Here is a 27,823-nt window from a genome sequence, read left to right on the forward strand (position 1 = left end):
TCCTCATACACGACGAATGTCTCAACAATTTGTACTGACATTATTAACGCACTTGATGCTAAAGGGTAATGGTGGTTACAAGCAGATAGATTGTGTCTAGCAACACATAGTTATAATGACAACAAGAAGTAATGTTAACAAGTCTGAACCATCTGAAGTATCAATGCAGATTTCTCTATTTTGTATTATTGAGATCATTACAGCACATAAGTTTCACAAGGTCATAACATCCATTTCTTAAAGTCAAAGATCCTCTTAACTATTTTCCAGTTATATTTCACATCCATGTCTGTTTGATTTACTGCCATTTTTTGTTTGTTTGGTTTTTTTTAACCATGCCATGAATGTCCATAAGATCTTTATTTTTGCTTCATGTTCTAACAGGCTACTGTAATTTGGTGTAAAATGTGAGAATTGAGTAACTTTCACCTCATAAACTCAACACAAACGCACAACCTCCACTGATGAAATGTTTTTTTTCTCTCTCTCTCTTAAAAAGTTAGCCAGTTACTTTAAATTTACCTTACACACTGATGTCATGGGCATTGGCAGTATTGCCAGGATTTTGTTTTTCCAGTCATGCATTAATTCTCAGATAGGTTTGAATGAGATTCTAACCACCTGCATTGAAGTGCCTGCACAACATTTGATATCTGTTCATAATTGCTCCATGCTCCTTGATGTAGAGCTCACAAAATGCTGCAGGCAGAGCTGAAGAAAAACATAAAAGCACTGCTTTTATACAAATTGCTGTCAGTGTGTATTGTACGAAATCAAGTAAGTGTGTAGTATCCAACGTGCAGCTTTTGCCCTGATAAACTGCAGCTTCAACTTTTTTTCTACTCATAACTTTTAAAATAGTTTTATCTTAAAAAAAACAATTTAGAGACAGATTTTATTTAAATTCCATTAATCGTTCATCCAGTTGTTGTAACTGACTGTAATCACCCAGTGAGAGTTTTTACTGTATCAAATAAGAAATTGTTGCTTGGTTTGCTCATGTTATTGTTGCTGTGTCCACATTTCCTCCATATTTCTCCATAAGTGTGCTAAGTACTTTGTGTCTGTGTTTCTAAAATTTATTTTTGTTACACAGTAGAATTGCCTTATGTTTGTATGCAGAGAGCAGCATGTTTGTACTGCTGAATAATACTTTCGTGCTGATTAAAGTGCAGAATAAAAACGTTTACACATGCACCTTTGTCTGCTGATTTTATTGTTTTATGAGACAGAAGAAAGCATTCAGAGTTTTTTTTCTCTGCTGTTGAATAATCACTGTTATTTGTTAATTGATGTAATCCAGTACAAATCTTATATGACACATATTTAAACTCATAAATGTAATTAAACAGTATAAAGACAGGAAATGTGTCTGTTAAGTTATAGGGAGTTTTTTTGTGCTCCTGTTTACTAAATTGGTATCCCAGTTATAAATGAGATGTAAAGATAAGCAGAGAAATTTTAAACGGATTTTTAAATCAAATCAAAGCAGGTTTTTAAATGAAACAATAAATTAAAGTTAAACAAGTCCTAAGAGGAAAAAAAGAAATCCGACCTAACCTGAACGCCGCACCGTCGCTTTTCTTTCGTCATCTTCGTGTGACTGTTTACGGGCAGCAGAGCATGTTGCTTTAGTGTGAGCTGGGTCTTGTGCAGTTTTCTTGTAACTTTTGTGAAAATGACCATGGACATGACTTTCCTCGGGACCGGCTCGGCCTACCCGTCTCCTCACCGCGGCGCCTCGGCTCTGGCGCTGCGGACAGAGGGGGAGTGCTGGCTGTTTAACTGCGGAGAGGGAACCCAGACCCAGCTGATGAGGAGCCAGCTCAGAGCCGGTGAGCCACTCATTGGTGCTCCTCGTAAATCCTGGTGAAGACATTCAACTAGTGTATAAGAAACTAAAACCATGTCCTTAAAGTTACTGCAATCGAGCCAGCCTCCACTTCGAAAAACATAGTCGAACTAGCCCCCACGTTGTTTTGCCGTACGTGTATATAACAGGCATTACGGTAAGAGTATGTCAATGATCAATTAATAAATACAAAAATAAATAATAGTAAAAATACATAAATAACTGAATGATAAAAAACGAATAAATATTAAGTAATAAATAAAATGAATTGCAAACTATTTTAGAGAAAAATTGAGGCTTTGTCATTTTAATTGTGTGAATAATTAAGTTAAGTCAAACTTGATAATAAAGAATGAATTTCCAAGGATCAATATGAATTCAAAATGACAGTACACCACCTCACACTGTCATTGAGAAACTTCCTGTTTCCACAGACCAATCCGATGACAGCTGACCACGAGAGTCACTCAGACAATATCAGGACAGTCTGATGTTGAATCTCAAGATTAAAGTACTCTGAAATGTCATATATGAACTGTGTGTCCTCTGAATTCAGATTAGAATTAAACATTCTCACATTCTCAGTGGGGGCTGAGCCCCCCAAAAGTCAAATCCTAGACTTGCACCCGTTACCAACCTGTTGTAACCTGATACAACAATACTGAAGACAGACTTGAAAGGATGTCGAAGAAAGAGAGAGGGTGAGCATGGTTTTGACAATTTATAAGGTCCTTGATCTAAGACACCTCTGGAATTTTTTGTTAATATTACAAATGCAGGCAAGGACATTATGTTTGCTGGTTGTGTCATTATCAGGAGATCCAGCCTAAGACAGCTCATTGTTTCAGTTATTTGGAATATAAATTGATGGCTCTGGTTGACCTTAATATGTAGATATGAAGCCTACATACAGATAAGCCCAATACACACAAAGTATGTCAAATTATGTCCCTTCTTTAAATCTGTCAAAGTAGTTACAGTCATAACTTTGTCTGGGATACTAGTGTAACAGCTCTGGAATCTATTTGAGCAGGATATATAACAGGAAAATGTATCCTGTCATGCTAATATAACGTGAATGAGTCTGTTTCCACATGCAAATAAAGTCTGTGGAAACAGGAAGTTTCCTTTTAATTCTAATCTGAATTCAGAGGACGCACAGCTCATATATGACATTTCAGAGGGCTTTAATCCTGAGATTCAACATCAGACTGTCCTGATATTGTCTGAGTGACTCTCTGAGGTGGTCTGCCATCATTCTGAAGTGAGATTGATCTGTGGAAATTAATTCTTTGTCATTAAGTTTGACTAATTATTTACACAATTGAAATGAAATGAAAATGAAATTTTTATTTATTTATATATTCATTCATTATTGACTGACTGGCACGCCCTTACCATAATGCTTAGTATATACACGTACCACAAAACAATGTGGGGGCTAGTTTGACCTTGTTTGTTGAAGTGGAGGCTGACTTGACAGCATTTTAAAGTTCCTTAAAACAAATCTTGAATAAACTTTTACTTATTGGTGCAGTCAGACACTTACTTTTTCCATCCGGTCTGAAAAACCTCTTACGACTACCCAGTTAAGTTATTCTTGTCTGTCCAAAAGTACAAAAAGTTCATCAAAAATTGAAAGTAGATTTGATCATTTTAGAAGGCACTTAAAATATGTTAAAAGACACAAAACCACAATAATGTTAGGTCCTCATTGTAGCTGCAATGACTATCAATTAGTTGCCAACTCGCCAACTATTCTGATAATTGATTAGGCTAATTGTTTTGAGTCATTTTTAAGAAGAAAATCTCCAAATTCTCTGATCCAGCTTCTCAAATGTGAATATTTTCTGGTTTCTTTAGTGCTCTATGATAATAAATTGAACATCTTTGGGTTGTGGACAAAGCAAGACATTTGAGGACGTCACCTTGGGCTTTGGCAAACAGTGATCGACATTTTTCACCATTTTCTGAAATTTTATGGACTAAACAACTAATCAATTAATCCAGCAAAATAATCAACAGATTAATCAATAATGGAAAATAATGGATAGTTTCAGCCCTAGTCCTTTTCACCTCTTACCTGCTAATGAAATAGCCTGAAATAGCAGCTAATATCATGTGAATAAAGTCTCTGACCAGCATGTCGTATTCTAGCTGTATCACAGTCTCACAGTGTATGAAACAAACTATAAAACATTTAGAGTGGCTATTCCATTACTAACGTGTCATGTTTTCCACTCAGGTCGAATCACCAAGGTTTTTATCTCCCATTTGCATGGAGATCACCTTTTTGGTCTGCCTGGTCTCCTCTGTACTGTGAGCCTCAACTCCAACCCCGACCCCCAGCAGAACCTGAACTGTGTGGACATCTATGGGCCTCGGGGCCTCAGGCACTTTCTCAGGGTGACTCTGGGCCTCACGGGGTCACAGCTGCTCTTCCCTTATGCTGGTAGGTTGCTACTGTGTGTCTGAAACCTCCCACAAAGGTAATCAGTTGTTCAGACGGTGACTGTGTGAATATTACAGTTCACCCAGATATAGATTTGTGTAAATTCAACAAACTCTAGTTATATTGTGTCACTGTTATTGTACTTCATTCTAATCTACTCTTCACTGATCTCATCCACACTGTGTATGTTGCTGTAGTACACGAGCTGGAGCCCACATCTGACCAGAGTCCAGAAGAGGGGCAGCTCAGTGTGGAGGTGTGTGATGGTTTTGGTTATTTCTATGTAAAGAATAATCACACCTTACCTATCAGTACAGTGCTAAACACTACAGTATTTATTTGTTATGCAATAGGCTGTTTTCAAATATCAAATCTGTATCCGGTTTCCACTTTTTTGGATCTACGATATGAAAAAGCTCATTCTCTATGGTCTATATGGCAGATTTCACACTTACAACCTTTCATAAAATATTTGCATATCTTGTCACTGGTGGCATATCACAGACTTTCCCTTCTGTGCAGAAAATGTTAAAGCTGTATTTTATTTACATCAATTTTTCCATGTTGTTTTGTGTTTGTTTGTTTCTATGTCCAAAATGTCAGCTGTTGTTTGTTGTTTTTAGTGAAACATGTTTTCTCTCTCTCTCTCTCTCTCTCTCTCTCTCTCTCTCTCTTTCTTCAGATGACAGCAGAGTGTGGTCCTCTGCACCCACAGGAGCGGCCAGGAAGGACAATCTCCCTGGATGTCTCCAGTGACTGTTACACCCTCTTTGAAGACAAGAAGTTTGTGGTTAAGGCCTTCAGGTTGTTCCACCGCATCCCCTCTTTTGGTTTTTGCATTCAGGAGCATGATCGACCTGGAAGACTTAAGACTGAACTACTGAAAGAACTCGGTAAATGTGCTTCATGCCTCTTTTATATCTCTTGTTTCTTTATATGGACAGTTGTTGTTGTTAATATACAAATGTGAAGAGAGACCAAAAAAGTATACCTGTTAATACCAGTTGCATATTGTAGGTGGTTCTTTAAGTGTCTCATGTCCAGTGATATTATTGGACATGTGAATATAGGCATAAAATGTTCTGTTAAGAAAATGCAGTTTATAATGTGAGAAGCAGGTCAAAAATTATTGATAAAATTATAGGCTGAAAGTTTTACTATTAAAAACACAGTTTTCCTGTGGGTAAAAGTAGGGAAAGACACAACATTTTGAATAGTTTTGGTATTTATTGTATAGTAGTACCAAGTATTATTGCATGGAAAATTTTGCATTTACTTACTTGCTCTTCTATTCTGATTTTATTGGGAAATTATTTGTAGGACGTGTATTTGTTGGCCAGAATGCGCTACTAACATGCCCAAATCTATGAGTCTGATTTAGACAGAGGTCACCCAGTACTGTGGCAGGAAAAAGGTGTCCTCCAACCTGTGGATTACTCTGATTCATCTTATTTCTTTTATTCCTCAGGTGTGAAACCAGGTCCGCTCTACGGACGACTGAAAGCGGGGGAGTCGGTGACTTTGGAGAACGGACATGTGGTGTCGTCTTGCGATGTGCTGGAAGAAGCCATTCCAGGGGACTGCATTTTAGGGGACTGCAGCTCAGTGCTCGGGGAGGGACCGCCGAGGTTTTGCAACGGGGCGGACATTCTGGTTCACGAGGCCACCCTGGGGAACGAGCACAGAGAAAAAGCAGTGGACCACGGACACAGCACACCTGAGATGGCAGCGGCGGTGGCTCGGGCCTGCTGTGCACGGAGGCTGGTGCTGTACCATTTCAGTCAGAGCTACAAACCCTGCTCCCTGCAGAAGGAAGGAGACGAGGACGATATCTCAGAGCTCAAGAGACAGGCTGAAGAAGCTCTACAGGACAGTGATGTAGAAGTGATTCTGGCTGAGGACTTTCTGACTCTACCTATTCCTCTCAGAAGACCGAGGTAATGAACAACTGATTTAGCCTAGTTTTTATATTGCTGGTAATTGATCTGATTAAAACACAACAGCTGTTTGTTGGACAGTTAAATTGTAAACTACTTTTGGCAGTTGTTAACTTGTTAGCCATTACAAACGTACCTGTTTTACCATCTTGTGATTTGGAAAGTACGTATACTGCTAATATTAGCTTTTCTCCCTTTTTTTAAGATGCACTTTATCCAGTTGAACGTCTGTTGTCACTGAATTAGTCGAACATTACAAGTGTATTGTCAAAAGATTAAGATGAGGATTCACTTTTCTGGAGCTTTTGATCACATCATACTGTCTTCATCAGCAGATGTACCGTCAAGCTCAACTTTTAAGCTAACATGGATGAGAACTCCTAAAAGTGCTCAGAAAAAAATGGAAAGTTTGAACATCTACAGTTCCATGGTGACTGAGAAAACGGTCAAAAGCTCCAGAAAAAGCAAGTGCGCTTTGAGCCGAGATTATTTAGTCAAATGCTGTTTTCAGTGGTCTAGAATGAACAGTCAAGCAGGCTTGAATAATCATCCCACAATTTAGTAATTGGTGATTCTCCAAATGAGGCCCCAAAACAGAATTTGGACCAAATTTTTAGTCTTATTAATGCAAAAGAAATTTCAGTCTTAATGGTGGTTTCTTCCACTTTATGTCAATCATTTACTAAATACTACAAACAAAAATGAATATGAATGAATTAGAAGATTTTAAAGAAGATTTTTGCTGTGTGATGACGAGTAAAGAACATGCGATCATCTCCGAACCTTTTCCAGAGCTTTATTTCTGGATCTGTACACAAGGTATTAAAGTACAACAGAAAATACAAAATAATGTTTAACAAAAGGAAAAAAAAAACAACTCAATGTTTATGTACAATTCTTATAAACAATAAAGATAGCTTCTTGAACATTTCTCATAGTGAAGTTTTTGATTGTCTATATTTCTGGATATACATTTTTAAGTTTTGTAGGTTTTTTTATTCACAAAGGTGTTTTTGTTTTCATCAAAGAACTCGTTATCTTTTTCAAAACCACAACTGCTATACTTTTTTTCTTCTCCTTTTTAAACTTCAAAACACAATACAAAATATAAAATAAATTTGTTTAGTGCTTGCTTGCACACACAAGTCTCATACCAGAGATATCAATAAAATATCACATTTTCGAGAGTTCACAGGGTGGTGAAAAACCTACTTCTACTACTTAATGGCCTTTACATTCTGACAGTTTTTCTGAGTCTTTGTACAAACCACAGGTGAAATAAATATCACTGCACTGCTAAAGCTAGAAGAGCTTGGAGGACCTACTGCATTATGCACATTGCATTAAAAGAGAAACTAGCTCTCCACATACTTAGAGCAGCAGCCATCCCTTTACCATCAAGACAAATATAGACGACGACATGTAAAAAGATTTTTTTTTTTTTGAAGAAAGAAAGATGAGCGTCTTTTACAAATGGCTGCAAGTTTCGAATGCAAAAAATTTGCAACATTGATTAATATCAATACGTCTCCAGGTAAAGCCGTTTTCAGTGGTACACTTGAAACAGACACAGCTGGCATGCGTGGTTTCAGCTGTGTCCCCGTGTCTGGGTATCATGTCTTTCCAAAGAAAAAAAAAAAAAGAATAAAAAAATTCAAATACCAAGTCAACCAGTAAAATGCAAAACCCAAAATATCTGTACATATCTACAAATTATTGCCATTTGACAAGGGGGGGAGAAAAAAAATTAAAACCTTTGTATCAACACAGATTCACAAGTGTAAGAGGTCAGTTAATAGACTTTTTAAAGGCTATTTGCTAATTATTTACATGAAACGCAGAAGTGAATCATCTTCTCTGACGCTGGGCTTGGAAACTGAATTACTTGATCAAACTTAATTATGGTTTATCGGCATGAATCCTGTCTGTACACACACACGCACACACACAATGGTGAGAACTATGGACATGACAAACAATGTAACCCTGAAACAAACTACGTATTCATATCACAATGCATAGATAAATTAAGTAAACACTACTACTGCATCCAATCAACTGACGATGACCCGCTAAACATTTTACAATTCACAAATATGGACTTCAGTCAAGAGAAACGGTTCCATTTCTGCTACTAGACTCCAAGAAATTGTCGACCAGATTAAACAAGTCATCCTCTAGTCAGACTAGGTTAGGCAGACGTTGGATACAATATCAGAGTGGCTTTTAAATAAACATAATACTGCTAGCAGGTTTACGCAAGCTTGCTAAGTGGTCTGAAAATGGGGCTATGTGGTTTAGAAACATTTTTAAACAAAATTTTTCACGACAATAAACTTGACATTTTCAACTAATCTTTCCTAAGAGTAGCAAGAGAGAAACCATCAAAGGATTGAACAAAATCTCAAAAAGGTAAAAATATGCAATACTTCACTGTGCCTGATGTCTGTGTTTCAATGGCTATTAACCCAACTTATATATTTTACATTGCAATATTGCTGTGACATGGTTTGCTAGTCTGATATCCTCCTTACAAGAAGTAGGATATCAATAACTTGATATCCAACTATAAAATGCTCTGATTATGTTACTCAGGTATTCTTGATTACCTCTTTAAAAAAAATGTGAGAGAAAAAAAAAAAGAATAAGTATAAAATCTGGGACTATAATTTGAATTTGACTACATGGGATAAAAATGAACTGTTATAAACATTCACATGTTCCAGTTTGGCCACTTTTAGCACTTTAAAAGTAAACAAGCAGACAAACTACTGACAAGCTTCCACAGGAGAGAAAAAAAAAAAAAAAGCAAAACCAAACTGGAAGGCCAAAGCAGCTGATGGCCTCCTGCGACACTTCCTGGTCTCCAAGCTCATCTTCATGCTAGTGTTGCTCTTCATACAATATGTAACCAGGTTTAATTGGGGACACATAGAAACCATTTTCACCAGCCTGGTTACTAAAAAGTACCTGTAAACCAAACACTAAATTTAAAAAAAAAAAAAAAAAAAAAAAAAAGTACCACTTCAAACAACAAAGCAACTACACGCTAGAGGAGGAAAACTACTGTAAGATGATTTTGGCAGCTGAAAAGAATGGCAGGATAACATACTGTAGCTATGACGATGTTATGTGTAGATGTGAGGGAGGAAGATACACAACTCTCCTACTGCAGCCTCTGGGCCCCACTGTACATGGACGTTACACATCTCAAGACCGCAAAACAAAAATAAAATAAATGGCTATATAAACTCTTGAGAGAAATCAAGATTTTAGTTTTATATGATAGACATCACTGATGTCATATTACACAAAAAATGAAAACAAAAAAGTATATTCATATACATATATATATATATATATATATAGATAGATATATATATATATATAATAGAATTTAAACAAATTGGATTCTCCAGTGAGGTCAGTCTTATGTACAAGCAGGAAAAGGGGTTTCAAAAGGGAAGAAGAAGAAGATGAGGAAGATCACTCTGACTGAAGTGCTGCAGTGTGCTGTGTGTGGTGCCGCGCATGTCCTCCCAGAAAGCCGTTGGGCTCACCGCTGCCAGCCAAGCTCCCAAAGTCTGTGACAGACACTGCCATTTTGGCGCCGGTGATTCGGTGGTGGTGCGTCGTTTTCCGCCGCGCTTCAAAGTCCACTCCGAGGTTACCTACGGAGACGTCGTTGATAAAAGAGTCAGGCAGCGCCATCTTGAGTCTCTTTGAAGGCCGCTCACAGTCCTTGTTGACACAGACTCCTCCTAGCTGGCCCAGGTCCGAGTGGTAGAAGCCTGCGTCGAGCATGTTTAGGCAGTCAGGGTCCGCACCGTTGGAAGGGAACCCGAGGGATTCCTCGTGATTCAAGGACCCGCGATGGAGGCTTTCCAGGGGAGGAAAGCTGTAGGAGTCCAGGCAACTGACCTCTGCAGGGCTGCACACCGTAGCTACGCTGTTACTCAAAGCTGAAATGGAGACAGGACACTGAGTTAACATTTGATAACTTCAAGCAAAATGAGACTCAGGAACACATGATGACTGAGGGGAAAAAAACAGCGTGACATTAAAAAAATGAGGAAAAACAAATAAAATAATCGATTTCCATGATGTTACTTAGTATTCCTTTTCCATGACTGCAGAATTAATTCCCATTACTGACCTGTGAGATCGCTGGCAGTGATGGAGTTAAGCAGGCTGAGCTGTTGGTCTGTGGTGGTCTCCAGCCGTCCTCCTCCACCTGCTCCTGAGCACACAGAGGAAGAACTGTCCACTGCCAGTCCCTCTGCTTCATCCACCAGCCTGTCCATCAGGTCACTGCATACAATGAAACATGTTTCATTGTAAAAGGGGTTTGTTTTTCCAAATTATGTGCACTTTCACCATTTTAACCAGAGTTCATTGTCTTAAAACAAAAGCACAGGAATGCAAACAGATTCACTGCATCTTCTGCCACTTACGTTACACCAGGATAGCTGCTGTACTTTTTCTTCCCGAACCGATTCTGCTGCACGAAGAAGTCAAAGCGCTCCGACTTTTTCCACATGTAGTAAAAAGCCACACATTCTGCTACAGTTCGCGTTGTGACCTGAGGAAAAGGAATTATTCAAAAAGGGGTGAGAAACTTTCAGAGCTTTCTATGTGTACAGTATGTTCTCATATCATGAAGTAAGACTCACCTTGTGTTTCTGTATGAGGTGAAAGTTCTTGTCATACATCTGTAGTGCGTGTTCAAAGTTCTTGCATTCCTCTTCGGACCACTGGGGCGATTTTTCTGAAATGAAACCAATTTAGAAATATAGTATTGGTGCGAAATCAAGTGATCCAGATGTTAAAAAAGGGTAACTTCATATAGTAAACTGAGAACACAGGACTGGAACACATGAAGACAACAAATGGATCCAAGATCTTTTCTGTAGGCACGTTGACTGTACAAAGCACACAGCTACGGATATACACAACATATGGCTTTGTCTTTACTGTTTGTTCCTGTACAGAATGATTTTTAATTGCCATGTGACATAAAATTCACTATGAGCATCATTGCAGCTCACTGCATACTAACCAGCGAGTTTGTGCTTCCCTTTCACGCTACATCAAGAACTAGAGATTCACTAATAGTATGGCAGTAAAAAGTAAAATGCTGAGCAGAATACAGTTTTCTGTCAATGGTGAGCCAGAGGGAAGGAAGCTCTTCTCACATCAAAATGAAACAAAGAATGAGTGATGTGAGAGAATGTGCTCAGACTCTTTCACAAATTACTGTAGGATTGTTAAAAGGGGGATGATTCAAGCTTTAAATGGGAAGGGGGGGGGGGGGTATTAAATTTTGATGTAAAAACTCTACAGTGCTGATATTACAGTTTAGTCTGCCATCACATTAGAAAGGACAAATTATGCATCAGACTTAGGGAGGCATATTTATGTGGTCCAATTTAGAAATAGAGTGGATTCCACGTTACACTACAGTACAAAATGGGATTGATGTCACATGAACGTCACATTTAACTTTTGTTCTGAACTTAAATATTTCTTTCCAAATGTATTTTAGAGTGTATGGCATTTTATTCTCTTTTTAGGTTGCCTCTTCAACATCTGGCCAGGAAAATTGGTCTTCTAGGCCAACAACTGGCTCATTTACATTTACTTGTTTTCCCTCCTGTTGATTAATGAGCATCGTCCCTGTCCCCTCTGTTCTCCTTAAGATGTTCTTCAATAAGATGCTTTTAAAATCAAAAATATACATTATAATACAAATTTTCAAATTCATGATCCAATAGAAAGAAAACCCCCATAAACTTTGCCCTACATCTACCTTGATGTACCTACTCTGTTTACTGTCAAACTAACTGCTAACTAAGCAGATTGTTATGCCTGGGTAGAAGTTTTTTATAATTATTTTTGGATAATCTGGTTGGGATGACAAATCTACCACCAGATATACCACCAGAGAATCTTGTTTGGTGATTTATGCTGTAATGCTGTCATTTTCTCTGTCAAAACTACAAGTTAAGTTTGACAGAATGCCCACAGTGTATTCACTGCTATCCAAAGTACCAATGACATTTGCCTCATGTCAGGAATGATGCGTTTCCCACTGCAGGCATTCATAAGTTGTTTCCTTTGCTTACCTTTTGAGGATTTTATGCGGCTGCAGTATCTCTCTAGTGCTTCACGGGTGTTGTAGTTGCATTTGACAAGCTCATGCAAAGCCTATGTGGAGAAGAAGGAATTGGTCAAGACTGGAGTATTAGCCGAAATAAATTATTTGTACCACAGAGACAAATAATCTTAATCTTCAAAGCACAGCTGCAATAGGATGTATGAATGTGAAATTCAGTGGCATATTAAGCAGATTGCATATGCTCGCATACATTGCCAATAACATGCTCATCACTGTGTTACAACATGAAAGAACTGATGAATAAAGACGTGCCTGAATAAATAACTGACCTGCTCATTGTCTCGGACGTGCATCCCTGGTTTGTCACATCCTGTCTTTTCATCTGTTGTCCGTGACAACACTTCAGACAGAAAACTCCTGACCTTGTTTTCTGGTAATGTACCTGGGCTCCATAATAACTCATCTTCATCTTCATACACTGTATGGAAAGCACATCACAGTGAGATCAGTCACCTTGTGATCTTGTCTTTAATTGTATGGACTGTAACGTTGTAAACAATCACATTAAAGAACATATCTGCGCATGTGCAAAAAAGAAACAACAGTCACCTTTCTCCCCATCTTTGTAGTGACAGAGGCAAGAAGGAACATCTGCTTGGTACTGTGTTCCCACCATTATTTCCTATGATGACAAAAAAGTCACACAAAAACACAACATATTTAAATCCAAGAGCAAACTAGTATTGAGTCCATATCTTGACGTGTTCCAAAATGAAATGTGTCATTTACCTTTCTGGAGTCCTCTGGGCTCGGGCCATCGTCATCACACTCTGACTCTTTATCACCGTCAGAGATAGTGTTGGCTGACAAAATAAAAAAACAACAGATAAATACCTTTAACATCAGTTTGCTTCCATTGGCACATCTCAGCTTCAGTGCTAAGGCTTGATGTTTTAACTGCCAAACTTGGTGTCAAATTAGGTGCTGTAATAGGTGATCTTGCTATGCCTCTGCTCCTATCGTCATACTGGATGCAAGACTTTACCTAAATCTCATGAAATGCTCAAAGTAAGATACACTGTCACTGTGGACAGTGCTGAAACTTAATCACCAACAATTTTGATTATCAACGAATTGTATAACTCCTTTGTCAAGCACAAATGGCAAATATTCTGTGGCACCATCTTATCAAATGTGAAGATTTGCTGGTTCTCAGTTTTACATCATTGCAAATTATCTTTGGTTTTTGGATTGCTGGTCGGACAAAACGGCCATGTTCTTCAGCACATTAACACTTATGTAGCAGTCTGTAAATCTAAAATGTCTTTAAATATAATAATATTGCTTAAAAAAAAGTTTAATATTGCTGAGATAGTTCTAAGTGTAAAGTGTGGTTAACATATACTTTAAAAAACTTGTCTAAAGGTTCAAAGTCATAGATTGGTCCAGATCAAATGAAAGTAATTATTATAATGCAGCATACAATATACAGTACGTATCTTAATTAGTTGTGAATGAGTATCAAAGTTTGTACATGGAACATCCGTGGCTCCAATAATTTTACAGGAAACACGAAATGACAAAATGATGAGGAACACAAGAAGTATATTAACGCGTGGGTTGGTCAGTTTTACATTTCATCTTTTTCAGCAAACAAGAAGGGTGTGATTATATTAATACATAAATCTGCCATTTGCTGCTACAGCCTCATACAAAGATACTGAAGGAAGAGTTGTTTTTGTTAAAGGGGTTTTATATGGTGAAAATATTTTGTTAGGAAATGTTTATGTTCCTAATGTCCAAGATGAGGAATTTTTTGCTATACTTTTAGTCAACTTGCTGAAATGGACAGCTCCTATATGATAATAGTGAGCGATTTTAATTGTAGTTTATGTCCTATCCAAATCCAAAAATGTAAGGGCAGTCGCAAACATTACTAAGGAATTTGATCTTCTGGATGTTTGGAGGCATTTAATCTACGTCAAAAAGCTACATATTTCATTCTCAGTCTAATTCATCAGTGTCACGTATCAACTATATATTTGTATCAAGATGTTCAACCCATTTAACCGAGCATTCAGATATAGGCCATATTTGCTCTTTCAGACCATGCCCCCGTTACTATGTTAGTGCAACCTCTTAGACCTATTGAACGCTCATTCTCTTGGAAGATGAATACACTATTACTCTTAGATAACAACTTTATTAAATTCTTGGGAGAATAAACAGACCTATGTTTAAAATATAATGACAAAGATGAGGTTGCCCCAGATATTGTGCCGGATGCATATAAAGCTTATACTGCAGGCATGATTATTTCATATACTAGTCAAAAGAAAAAAAAAAGCGTGTAGCTGAACAAATTGAAAGAAAATAAAACCCATTAGAAAAAAAACTATTACATAACAAAATTAGATGATGTTTTAACTGAACTAAAGGTAAAAGCAGAAAGGGACACTGTATCTGCTAAATAAAGACTGTTTGAATTTGGCAACAAACCTAATCACCTGTTGGCACACTTGGCAAGGAATGCCCCTGTAAAATCTTTTATTTTAGTCGTACAGGATGAGAATAATTAATGCCAAATGAATAACGGTCAGATTAATGATAGATTTAAAAGGTTCTATGTTCTCCCAGAATAAATGCATATGGCTAAGATAATGCTAATGCTGAAGAAAAATAAAACCTCAGAATTATGTTCTGCACATGGGCCAATCAGTCTGCTTGGAGTGGATACAAAAATATTATCTAAGGTATTGGCTCATAGGTTAGAACATGTGATGACTTAGATTATGGATGCAGATCAGACTGGATTTATAAAGGGTTGAATGTCCTATCAGTACAAGACGTTTATTTAACATTTTTTATTATCTCAATCACTGTCAAACTCCTGGAGCCATTGTATCTATGGACGATGAAAAAGTGCTTGATCGAACTGAACGGGAATATCTATTTGAAATACTGAAGAGATTTGGCTTTCGATCAAATTTTTAAGGTTGGGTTAAACTTTTGAATAAGATGCCTACAAATGGTCTTGTGTCAGCACCCTTTAAACTAACAAGAGGTACAGCCCAAGAAGTCTACTGTCCCCGCTCCTGTTTGCCCTGGCTACAAAGCCGTTAGCAAAATATTAAAGGAGCAATATTAGGGATAAAACATAAAATTGTATTATACCTTTATTCATTCTGGGAAGTTTCACTGAGAGGCAGCCTCTTTTTTTTTTGCAAGAATGTCCTGATCACATTCACACAGTTACACATATTCACAACTGGAAGCTGCCCACGCCACTGAGCAGCTCCACTGGAGCGGTTGGAGTTAAGGGCCTTGCTCAACAGCACCTCAATGGTGATAATGAGGGAAGGGCAAGCACTGCTTTTTCACTTTGCCCACCCAGATTTATCCTGCCGGTCTGGGGATTGAACTGTAGCTTGACTTTAACAGACCCAATGAATTCAGTACCAGCTCAGATAGAATATGTTCAAGAATTTGGGCTGATATGTGGGTACAACGTTAATTTAAAAAAAATCAGAAATTATGCCCTTTGTGAGCTGTGGACATGTTGAACCTGATTTTGTTGAGCCGTGTCAATGGGCTCCTGCAGGGTTCAATTATCTGAGAATAAAAGTCATGCCAATATTTAATCAGCTCTATGCTGGAAATAATATGGCCTTTGATAAGACATCTTAAAGAAAATATGATAAGATGGAGGTTTCCTCCTACATCTTTTCTTGGTAGAATTCATCTTATTAATTAAATTATTTTCTAACATAATTTATGCTATATCTATGCTTTTTGTGATTTTAAAACCAACTGATATTGGAGACATTAATAAAGCAATGTCAGACTTTATTTGGGAAGGCAGGAAACCCCAAATTAAATTGGAGATTTTACAGCTCCCAAAAGAACAAGGTGGGTGGGGTTTACCAAAGATGGAAAATTATGTATTGTCAATACATGCCAGAATTATTTCTTTGCGGGTGGTTGAAAAAACTGGATTGCTTTAGTTTGAAATAGAGGCAATGCTCGGTAAACCCTTTTCCCATGTTAATTTGTAAGACAAGCAAGTGAGCAAATTGCCAATTATCGCTAAGGTCAATCTATTAATAACTAACATAATAGACATAGAGTAGTTTAAGGAAATTTTTTAAGAAAACCCATCTACTAAATGCCCTTAAAACATTGGTGGATAACCCAGATTTATCAGTGGAATAGTTAAATTAACATTGCTACCTGTATATATGTGTGAGTGTGTATATGTGTGTGGACCTTTACATGTAATGTTGTGTGCTTCTTTTTTCTGTTGTTGTTTTTGTTGAACAGTACAGTGTACAGTGTACAGTGACTCTCTGGCTGATGTGCACTTTAAATAAACTTGAAGTTGAGTTGAAGTAGTGGGTGCAGGACAAAATTTCAAGACATGGCAAGAAGCAGATATAAAAATGATGTATGATCTCTATGGTAATGGGAACTTTAGAACATTTGAATCGTTAAGAACTCAGTACAATATACCTACCAAGGATTTTTTTCAAATATTTACAAGTCAGACACTATGTGTACAAGAAAACGAATACTCTCAATTTCTTACTTATTAGGATGTTTTTTTTCTGGACCATCAAAAGCATGAACGTTTTTTATTAAAATTTTATTCCGAGTTAAAAAAATTGAACTCGGAGAAACTTGAACTATTAAAAACATCTTGGCGTACACTGCTTAAAGTGGGAATAGATAAAGAAACTCATGGGAAGAAATTCTGATATTGCCTTCCAGAATATTAATATGCAATAGATATAGGGAGATGCAATATAATACTTTACAAAATGTCAACATATCTCCATATATTTATAATAAATATACAACAGGAGCCTCCCCAAATTGTCCCAAATGCAAAAATAATTACTGGAACCAGACTAAATTGTCTTTGCGAGTGCAAAAGAATTGAATTATTCTAGAAGGCAATATGTAAAGAAATATGTATGGTGATAGGGCAACAACTGCCCCCAGCACACTGTTACCTACTAGGAAGAACATTTAATTGAAGGTACACAAAGAAACAGTTCAATTTCTCTTCATGTTGGCTAGAAAGGCTATTATGACTAAGTGGTTTAGAGATGATTCTCCTTCTGTTCAATTGTGGAAATCTCTGATATCTGACGCTGTCACTTTAGAGGAGATACTGTATTGGTGGGAGAACTCATCTTTTTGTGAGAAAATAAGAGAAACCACTGAATCTTCTAGGAATTAAGTGCAGTTTGGCATGAAGATAATTGACTGAGCTGAGGGATTGTTTTGTTCATGTACAACACCACTTGTATTAGTATTTCTGTGCCCTGGTGACTCGAGAATACTGTGTGTAGTTTCCTGGATCAAATGCAAATACTCTGCGTATGGTACTGAGTTGTTGTTATTATTTTTTGAAAACCAATAAAAAGAACATTTAAAAAAAGCTGTCTGACTAGACGATTTTATATTTTGTAATAATGTCTAAAATGTGGTACTTTATTTTTTTTACTATTGCAATACATGACAAGCCTTAATCCCACAAAGCTACAGAGTAGAAGTATTTTTTTTTGAATGTGTAACCTGTCACTTACATCGAAGTGTTCTTGGGAAGAAATCGGTGGCCTCATGGGATGTGACTGAAGGGGTGAGATCATCAGCTGAAGACTGGGTCTCCTCCTCGTAGTCCCCAGACAACAGGTCTTTAGCTATTTCCTCCTGGAAAGAATGAATAAGGGTGACCAATGAATTAATTCTTTTAATTATTAATTTTTCCCAAATCTTTTTATTACCAATGTAACATCACCACATAACAGCAGACATTTACCTTGTCCAAAGTCATGTCAGGCAGCTCATCTGTCAGGTCTCCAGAGGAGCTGTCTATACTGGAACCTGCTGAGCCCTCATAGCGATAGATGGCCAACAGTTCTTCCAAAGGCATATTACCTTCCTGATATAAAAAAAGAGGAAAAGAGCAATGAAAAACCATACCTATTCAATTTAGCTGTACAGGGTGGCTGTGACATCATGAGGTTTCTCTTGTTATTTTATTTTTTAGCCTAACATCCAAATCTTTTTCAAAATGAAAAAAGTCACATAGTTTGGAGCCAATTTGTGAGCTTGGTAATACACTCTGCTCCACTGACATCAAGAGACAACTTCTGAATGACGTCAACAAAATGTACGTGCAGTTGTACCTCGTCGACTTTCATTAATTGTAACCTGTGCAGCAATGTTATCATAAAGGGCATGTCAACAAATGTCAATGTGTTACAATATTACGCTTTTGTTTTACTGGCAACACAGCTCCAATATTTTTTGCTCAACTGCATTACTAAGACAGCAGACTTTGATTTAACATTGAGAATAAAATCACATTTTAACATACACAAGTTCACATTTGACTACTTGAAACCATAACAACTTGTGTAAGTACTGTTTTAGGACATTTTCTGCACTTATTAATTTACCTTCTCCAGATCTGCAATCTCAGAGCTGAAATTCCTGCCTCCATCCAGAGACTCTTCCTCCTCCAGGGTCCTCTCATCATCATACTCATGAACTAACATTTCTGCAGTTGGGTCAAAGTCATGGTCCTCTGATGATAAAGAGCCAACTGAGTGAGAGAAAAAAAAAAAGAACCATAAATGTCTTAATCTTACCAAACAAATAAGCTTTTTTTCCAACTTACATGAATGATTCCAATTTCAAAAGATACATTCATATTAATACTGATAAGTTTCAGTTAAAGGAGCATTATATTTCAGTAATTTCAAAGCAGTTTCTTCTAACATAATTACACAGTACGCAATGTATGTGACTTTATCCTAATGGTTGTGTCATGTAAAAATATTTAATTAAAAACACATGAAGTTTATTAAGTACAGTATAAACGTGTAATTAATTGTGTATCCTACATAAATTTATAATTTCTCAATTTAAGATTTCTTACCTGGACTTGAACTCCCTAGGGAAGCCTGTAAAATATTAAAAACAGAGCATACATTATTCCAATACTTGAATAGTGTTCTCAGATATTACTACGACACTTTAGCGGTAAGTATAGTTGAGCAGAGTTAGGAAAAAAATGTCATTAATGATCTGTGTTATGACCAGCGAAAATACATTGGCAGGAAAATTACATGTACCGCTAATGTTACCTTAAATACAGTAGGTGGCTAATACATTAACCGCAAAAGAAAGCTACACACTGGGGATGTGAGCGAACTGTAGTTTTAAAACCTGGTCCTATCGCAGGAAAACATCGAAGTGAAAACTAAGGAAAACTGAGGGAGAGAGTACATTTTAAGCAGTGTCGGCTTCTGTAACAGTTAGCTAGCCAGTAAGCTAACCCCAAAGCCTGATGTTAACGTTATCCATCGAAAAATGTAAACACTAATTTCGTTTGCGCGGTATTACAATCGTTACAGCTGGGAGATATTTAACAGTTACAACACAGGCGTCGCGAATTGAGCCTAAGGGGAGAATTTTTTTTTTCATTCACTACAAACACTGTTTAATCTGTTATTTCCTTTAACCAGCAAGCTAACGTTAAATTTACGTATCAATTTACACAGCCGCTACACCAAAGCAGCTGAGAGAGCGAAGGCGCAGCGGCCTTGTAGTGAAGGATCGGTCCAGACATTCAAGGATATTTTAGAGGAATAAAAATGACAATTATTGCACGAAACACGCTATATAGAAGGAAAAAACCACGATCTCCCCAATCGATAACATAAAAATAAAAAATACAACATACAACATTTAAAAATATCGATTTAAGATCGATTGCTTCTCCCCTGTTTTCCCTCTTACCTCCGCCATATTGGTACCTTTAGCTAATGGGCTCGTTCTAGCGCAGTACCCGGATCAGCGCTCTGAGCCAATCAGAGATCCAGGTGACCGTTCTAGTCGTGACGCCATTCAAACCAACCACTGATCGGACTAACGGTAACCATTTATAAACGGTAAATCTACGGTATGAACATAAAAGAAACAACCATATAGAGATCATAATCACGAATAAATATTCAACATGTACCACCAACATCACGGAGACCTTGTTGACACTTCACACAATGACATTTCGCCAGAACATTCCTAGAATGTTCTCGGAACATCTCAGCTGATTTCCTGTTGTCCTCAGTACAGTAGATACCTTTACGGCATTTAAAGCTCGGTGTTACGAACATTAATGTTTCTATTATTTATATTGCTGTTAGAGCTTCTCACGGTGGTGGAAAAATGCCTTCAAATGGAACTAGGGAGATCTGTTTTCAGTTGTACAGTTCCAAAGGCTTTTTTTCATAATCAATTTATTTGGCTGTCAATTTTCATATTTTCCTACAGTAATTTGTTTAAAACATAAAAAATAAAAATAAAAAAAAACTGTACGTCTCATGTTTCATTTTCAGCAAGAGTGCTAATGACAGTTCATCTACACAGTGAAGATGTCACTGTCCACCAAGAACCATCTTTCTCATATTTTTTCATTGATGTTTTGACTGTGTGCATGTATGTTTTATATATTGACTTGCCATTTGTGACTTCCAGAATATGGTACTTTATAAATAAACTACTCACTAATTTATCAAAATACACATATTTCTACCAAGTGTAAAGTATTCAGATCTGACACAAATCAAAGTGTTAGATCTTAAAAGTGCTCCAATGAAATTTTAAACACAGTATATCTTGGTGTCTTTCTTGAACACCCATGGCCTGAGTCTCAAATTCTTGTCACATTAAATTGTCTATCCTATTTAAATATAAACACACGTTTGAGCTATGTGTGAATTGGTTGGTCAAATGACGAAAACAGTATTGGTTATTCAAATATTTGATGAACATATTAGGTTGTGTACTAGCTTTGGAATATAGAGAGGTCTGCAAGGGGAATTAAGCATGGGAGATACTGTATGTTGCATTGTGCTGTGGTTGGTTACAACTTTCAAAGACTGTTGTGTTGACTAACTCGCTTAATGTTTGAGAAAAAAAAAAAAATCTCCATCCATGGGGTCCATGGCTTCAGCTAATTACTGTCCACCAATAACAGTGAGTTACTCAAAGTACTTCATCTAAAAAATAAAAACTATCCCTTTAAGGCAAAGGTTGAAAATACTATAAAAATAAATAATGAGAATTTAAGCAAAATGTTCACTTTCACTAAATACTAAAACAAATATGTACAGTAATCTTGTTCAGAAAGTATGATTTTTTTTAAATTCACAGTTGTGGGATTGTTTTAGTATACAGGCCAGCAGGGGGCAAAAGTACCCTTTATGTAATAAAGAATGCCCAGCCACACTACTCACACCACTGAGATCCTTACTCCCTTCTCCTTCCACCATTCCTGTTTTGGATGACTGTGAGACCTCTTGTCATATAGTCGCATGTAGAAACAGGTTGACAGTTTGGGCAGGCAGGGGTAAAGGAAGTGAGACCCAGCTGCAGTAACTGCAAAATCCAAATATTCAAAAAGACTTCACTCTTCACTCTTAAACATTAGCAATAGAAAACATTTCCCTAATCTTCTGTTGCTGTTTCATCGCTTGGTTATGTATGTTAAGTTCTTGAAATAGTCCCACAGTGATATACAGTGGACAGCAGATGTTAAAGACACTTAAAGGTTACTACCAGTTCACGGTGAGTCCTACACTAGCTACTGTAATGTCAGAGGATTTGCAGATGTCTGTGCACAGGGCACTGGCAATAAACTGCTTCCTGGCCTTATCCAGGGCAAGAGGTGAGTATCCTTCCTGCAGCACAACTGAAAAAACTGTTATCCATGTGTTACTGCTGTGTTAACACAATATATTTGTTTTAAACTTGTGCTGTGAATGTGTATATTCAATAAGTTGGTGAGGGCTTTTTTTGTTTAGGGAGCATCATTCTGGTTCCTTTAAAAGATTTTACTGACAAACAGGAACAAGGTGATAGACAGAATTGTATTGGATATCAAAGATGCTGAGTCTGTAATGGCAATTTTGTATTGTTTGACCAAAATGCTCATACTCACACAAATATGTATAGATTCACATCCAAAAACATATATACAGACATTGCAAGTGGTACTGTTGATTCTGTAGCCTCTTCTTATGTAAACACATCTTCATCTTGTGATGTAGACCAGACAGAAAATATAATAATTATCAGCAATGCTGATTCATGATTTACAAGTGGTGGCAGAGCGCAGCAAAGAGTCACAGGCTATTGTTGTTTACATATTGGTCCCATTTAATTTTTCACTAGAATCCTATTTTTTTTAAACTTGTTGCAGCAAGTAAACACTTCTGTGTTTGGAAAACAGTCCTCGATAAGGCGTAGGAAAGGCTGCGTGGGCTTTGTTTGGAGGACACTCCAAACAAATGAGTCACTTCAGTTCAGAAGCACATCCCTCTACAGGCCACATCTGCTAACTTCTTACCTGAGCTTAGCTGGACCCAAATAAGGACCATAAATTGGACCAGATTAAGTATTTTCAAGCATACACTGTACACTTGTAATATCTAAGTTACAACAAAAGTATTGGTTCTCTTGCTTATATATACACATATATTGTTTGTGTTTCCCTGTGTAGAGGTTTCCCAGTTTGCGTGTACAGGCAGTGTAAGGGCAGCCATTACAATTTATCTCTCTCATCCTTCTTTTCTCCATAGTTAATTTATGATGACCATAATCATTTGAAAGCCCATTTGAAACCTACTTTTACTTAACAATGTAGTCAGGAAGATGTGGGCCCTCACCTAATGAGTGAAATTTTCAGGTCAACAAGTTATCCTCTGACGTAGATTATGGAGAGGCGGGTGACGAAGGGTCACAGTCCATTGTTACAGTGTAAAACGGATGTGGCTGATTAACACTGGCCTGCACACACCTACACTAGTTCTGTGATTGTCCAGCAACTGCCCACTCAGCTGTTGCACCATTAGAGAAACTGAAGGGGCAGGAAACACACTGAACTCCTAATAACGTCCTCATAATTTTCTAATTATATTTCAGGCCAAATGGACACATCAGCTGCATATTTATTGATCATAATTCATGTGATGTGTCACTGGAGGCTATGGAATGAATTGGAAATCTTTAAAACATTTTAGTATTTGTTTTGGATATTTGTTGTTGATGGTATCAGAACATGAATAAAACATTATTTAAACCAGCATCCCTGCACAGACTAGGATGTGGAAACTGAGTCACAGTGTTATACAGACTCTTGTTGGAAAACACTTTTCTGCATGAGGGCATTTGCTGTCTTTGTGCACATTAAGAGTGGATGAAGAAAGCAATTAATTGTACTTATGTCATGCTGAGATTTTTATAATGCCTCAAGCTGGACATCTAATTCAAAATCCCAATGAACAGAATGAACAAATGCATTGGTAAAGTTATTTGAATTTAAAACAAAATTGTAGGACTAAATAATTAAGGTGTCTAATCTAATTAAATACTGGTGGCAGCTATGAAGCAGCTTCATTTCCATCGTACAGTTTTATCAGGGAATTCATTTATATCTAATCTTTGATTTATTGTTATTATGTGAAATTATAATGCATACTTGCATTGTATTTTAGTATTATTATACTGTCCCATTATTGAGGCAGGTTGAAAACACTGTTTACTTTACATAGACAAGACAGTTACTTCATAAAGAGTATAAAAGCCACCAGGTGGCAATATGTGATAGCTTTGAGTTCTTCATGACTCAGCTTTAGCATTTTCCATTTCCTCTGTGCTCTAAACACCACCCTTACTCAGCTTGCAACAATGGCTGTGTGAACGTCAACTGCCTGTTGTGTTGATATTCTCGGGTGAATCATGTAAAACTCCAACATGTGCAGTACCACAGATTTGTGTGTGTTTACAAGTACAGTGTTCTTGCATAAGGGTCTCTAAACAGGCAACAGCTGCAGAATAAGTCGTATATGATGTCAATAAACCTATCTGGAGGACTAAGCCATTTTGAAGTTTGTATTACTGATGAGCAATATAAACAAGCTGTTCTGTAGAATAAAGCAATTTGCATCATAAGGTGTTTGCACACATCTATGTTTATATTACACTGAAAATGGAATGAAAGTAAACAATTGGCAGCTGTGAAGCAAATATGGCTCCTTTCTGGAGATAATAAATCCAGTTTTAGGTTTACATGCTTGATGAGCAACAAATACAAGCGGCTATGGTTAATGGGAATTTCAGTAAATGCTTGTGATTTTACAATGCATCTATAAATCTCTTCTATAAGGAACAATGAAGGAGGGGGTTTTGCGCAAAAAGTCCTTGCAACTAAGCATTAAATCACATCAATAAATCATTAGCAGATCTTTGACAATGCAAGTTACAAGACATTACAGTGATGTTAGAAAAGAAGGTCAGTCATGGCTCAGTTAAAGTTAGCTCTCTGTTGCTCACTCCTCACCTCCAATTCAGATATTTACATGTTTACTGTAAGAGGCACAAACATGTCTTGCTCCTCTTTTGGGTCCTTGAATGTTTGGTGAATTATTATTAGGCATAAAAGTGAGTCAGTGCTGCAGTAAGCCAGAAATAACATGTAGCAGTCTCTTCAAGATGCGAAGATTTGATAACAATGTGACACAAAACAGGTGTTCTTGATGCATGGGTAAACACAAAATAGGGGAATGAATTCCCAAAAAGTCAAGGCAAACTGTTTCCTTAGTGACTACATGATAAAAAACAACCAACCCATTTTGACCATATACCAGTTTTCCTTGGGGTCAAAACCATATTTAAAAATGTGACGTGTAGCAGCAAGAATCAGCTTGTTAAAATACATATATATGTGTGTGTTTTGGCTCATCATTTTCCTTAATGTCACATTATTCTCCAAAACAACATAAGATGGTTTGCTGTCACAATAGAAATGCTATGTGAGATCCTCAAAAAGACTGTCTAAATTTAAATACACCCATTCAGCCTGTGAAGAGAAGCAGTCACTACATACATGCAGGCTTTCACTGTAACAGCTGCAATGAAAGTGCAATTCTCTATGAAAATAGATTTTGAAGTACATTTAACAGCCCATCTCTACAGATGTCTGTGAGAGATGCTACAATTTTGCTCAAAATAGCCATTTTTAAAAACATGCGTATTTTTATATTGATTTTCAAATGAAAAGTGGTGTTCCTAAAATATCCTTTCCTGAAGCAGCCAGGCCAACAGGAGGCCTTCAGAGAGATCAGGTCACCACTGCTCCTTCTTTTTTATTTATCTGTGAGACCAGCAGCCCATAAAGCATCATCTTTACTCTAATGCAGCCATTATTATCTGGCACACAAGCTTCTCTGGCCCACTGGGGATCATTCATGTGTCCTCAGGTGATACTGTGATCTGAGGGCAGATTTGGAGTGCTCCTTTCTTCCTGGCCTCATACATCACAGCACAGTTCACCTTTCACTATCTGACAGATAGATAGATAGATAGATAGATAGATAGATAGATAGATAGATAGATAGATAGATAGATAGATAGATAGATAGCATTTATTTGTCTGCAAACACTAAATGATTGACAAATGTGTTTTAATCCATCCTACTACACTGTTTATCAGTGCACTGCCAGTATAAGAGGTTAGAAATGTTGTATAAATCCTGTAGTAAAACTTGGCAGTTCAGCCAGTGCTCGGTTAATTTTTTTAAATGCTTGGAACACCGAGCAGCAAGAGCTCACTTCAAGGCGGAGTAACAGTGAGTGGGCACTGCAATTTCCTCTCTTTCTGTAGTCAGACGCAGTATCTACTTGTGTAGGTGTTTGTATATATCCGTAGCTTGCGTCATGCTGTGCACTCACATGTTTTTATGTGAGATTACGTCTTTGAATGACTCTAGCTGTGGAATATTTGTGAAAATGACGCTAAATAAACACTTAAAATGTGTTTTTGAGGAAATCCCAACCTTGATAAATAAAACTTTGATCAATTTTTTTCACATAAACTAATTTTGTACTGTTTAGGTAAATGACTTAATGATCTAAATGAATGCCTTGTACATAAAACTATGGATGATAACTGTAATTCTTTCATGGCTGAACATCAAACAACTATAAACAGTTTTATGAAGAAAGTGAAATGCAAACCAGGCCAAAGAGACTATCTACCATGGTTAAATGAAAAAATATGGTTACTCATGAAACAAAGGGGCCATGCTCTTAAGATGGCTCTAGGGCGGAACACGAGAGGGATTTATTTACCACACTGAAAAATAAGGTTGTAAAAGAGTTCAGAAAGGCAAAACATTTTTCATTAATGCTATTAGTGAAGCAAAGGGAGATGCCAAGGAAATCTGGCAGAATTTAAAGAAATTAACAGGGAAATCTATTACCATTAATAAAACTATATAACTAAATATTTAGTTAAATATGACCCATGATTCAAGTAAGGTGGCAACAGCATTTAATACTTATTTTATTGATTCTACAAAAACTCTTACTCAGAATTTCCCTCGATGGAATTATTCCATCACTCTTCTGAATACTGAAGCTCCTATTCTGACTTTTAGAGAAGAAGTCACCAACTCCAAAGTATGTATATGGGATGGACACAGTATTAATCAAAACCCATAAGGAGGGACTCAGAAATACTTAATTGGTCTATTGATGAAGGAGTGTTTCCAAGTGCCTGGAAAACTGCAAACACCAGTGTTCAAATCAGGTGAACACACCTTCATTAGTAACTACAGATCCATCAGTATCCTTCTGGCAGTGTCAACAATTGTATAAAAATGGACCTCTGAACATATAATATCACATTTGAATACTACCTCTTTCTCATTACATCCTGTGCAATTTGGGTTTTGAAATAATCCCACTGAAACTCAAGTTGTTTTCTTCTGGAAAATATTAAGGTTAAATTGGACAAGGGAGGTGTGGTAGGGGCCATCTTCCTTGATTTAAAGAAAGCTTTTGATACAGTTTATCATAAGGTTCTAGTTACCAAGTTATCAAAGTTTAATTTTTCACCTAATATAATTATATGGATAAAATCATACCTCAGAGACAGAAAACAATGTGTTCGTGTAGACCATAAAACCTCACTCATGTTAAAGTAGCAGGGAGAAGACTATCAGTAGTACATTAGTTTAAATATTTAGGCATAACAATAGATTCACAACTCACATTCAAAACACAAGTTTAAACAGTTGTGAACAGAATCAAATTCAATTTAGCGAATTTTAGACACATTAGGAACAATTAAACTACTGAGGCCTCAAAGTTGTACATCAATGCCATGATTCTCTCACACATGAACTACTGTCTTACCAGCTGGACACAGACAGGTAGGACCACATTATAATCAGTAGAAACACTTTATAAGCAGGCTTTGAAAACATTGGATAAAAAGTCAAATTCATAACATCATTGTAAAATTTTAACTAAATATGGTTTCTTAAACTGGGAAAACATTATCACATTTGTAGATATTTTACTTGTGTATAACATTTTCTGCTCAA

The 27,823-nt window shown here is 37.0% G+C and overlaps 2 protein-coding genes across 4 annotated transcripts; one reads left to right on the forward strand and one right to left on the reverse strand.

Moving 5' to 3' along the window:
- Positions 1–1,563: 1,563 nt before the first annotated feature.
- On the forward strand, positions 1,564–7,169 carry LOC122997813 (zinc phosphodiesterase ELAC protein 1-like). Its single transcript, XM_044374065.1, has 5 exons — positions 1,564–1,835; positions 4,098–4,304; positions 4,502–4,560; positions 4,987–5,197; positions 5,773–7,169. Exons 1-5 carry the CDS (start codon positions 1,679–1,681, stop codon positions 6,243–6,245), a joined length of 1,107 nt encoding a protein of 368 aa, XP_044230000.1. The 5' UTR covers positions 1,564–1,678; the 3' UTR covers positions 6,246–7,169.
- mier3b (mesoderm induction early response 1, family member 3 b) lies at positions 7,018–20,246 on the reverse strand. Of its 3 annotated transcripts, none has more exons than XM_044373997.1 (13): positions 20,172–20,246; positions 19,309–19,333; positions 18,827–18,972; positions 18,184–18,306; positions 17,951–18,074; positions 13,149–13,222; positions 12,969–13,041; positions 12,689–12,837; positions 12,367–12,448; positions 10,915–11,009; positions 10,696–10,823; positions 10,398–10,552; positions 7,018–10,203 (listed from the first exon to the last, which is right to left on the reverse strand). In XM_044373997.1, exons 1-13 carry the CDS (start codon positions 20,178–20,180, stop codon positions 9,728–9,730), a joined length of 1,659 nt encoding a protein of 552 aa, XP_044229932.1. In that variant the 5' UTR covers positions 20,181–20,246; the 3' UTR covers positions 7,018–9,727. The 3 variants fall into 3 exon arrangements, with proteins under 3 accessions (XP_044229932.1, XP_044229950.1, XP_044229941.1); XM_044374015.1 differs by lacking the exon at positions 20,172–20,246 and adding an exon at positions 20,116–20,134; XM_044374006.1 differs by lacking the exon at positions 20,172–20,246 and adding an exon at positions 19,517–19,562.
- Positions 20,247–27,823: the final 7,577 nt, after the last annotated feature.

This window comes from Thunnus albacares, chromosome 2, assembly GCF_914725855.1.
Source record: "Thunnus albacares chromosome 2, fThuAlb1.1, whole genome shotgun sequence".
In the NCBI taxonomy this organism is placed as follows: Eukaryota; Metazoa; Chordata; class Actinopteri; order Scombriformes; family Scombridae; genus Thunnus; species Thunnus albacares.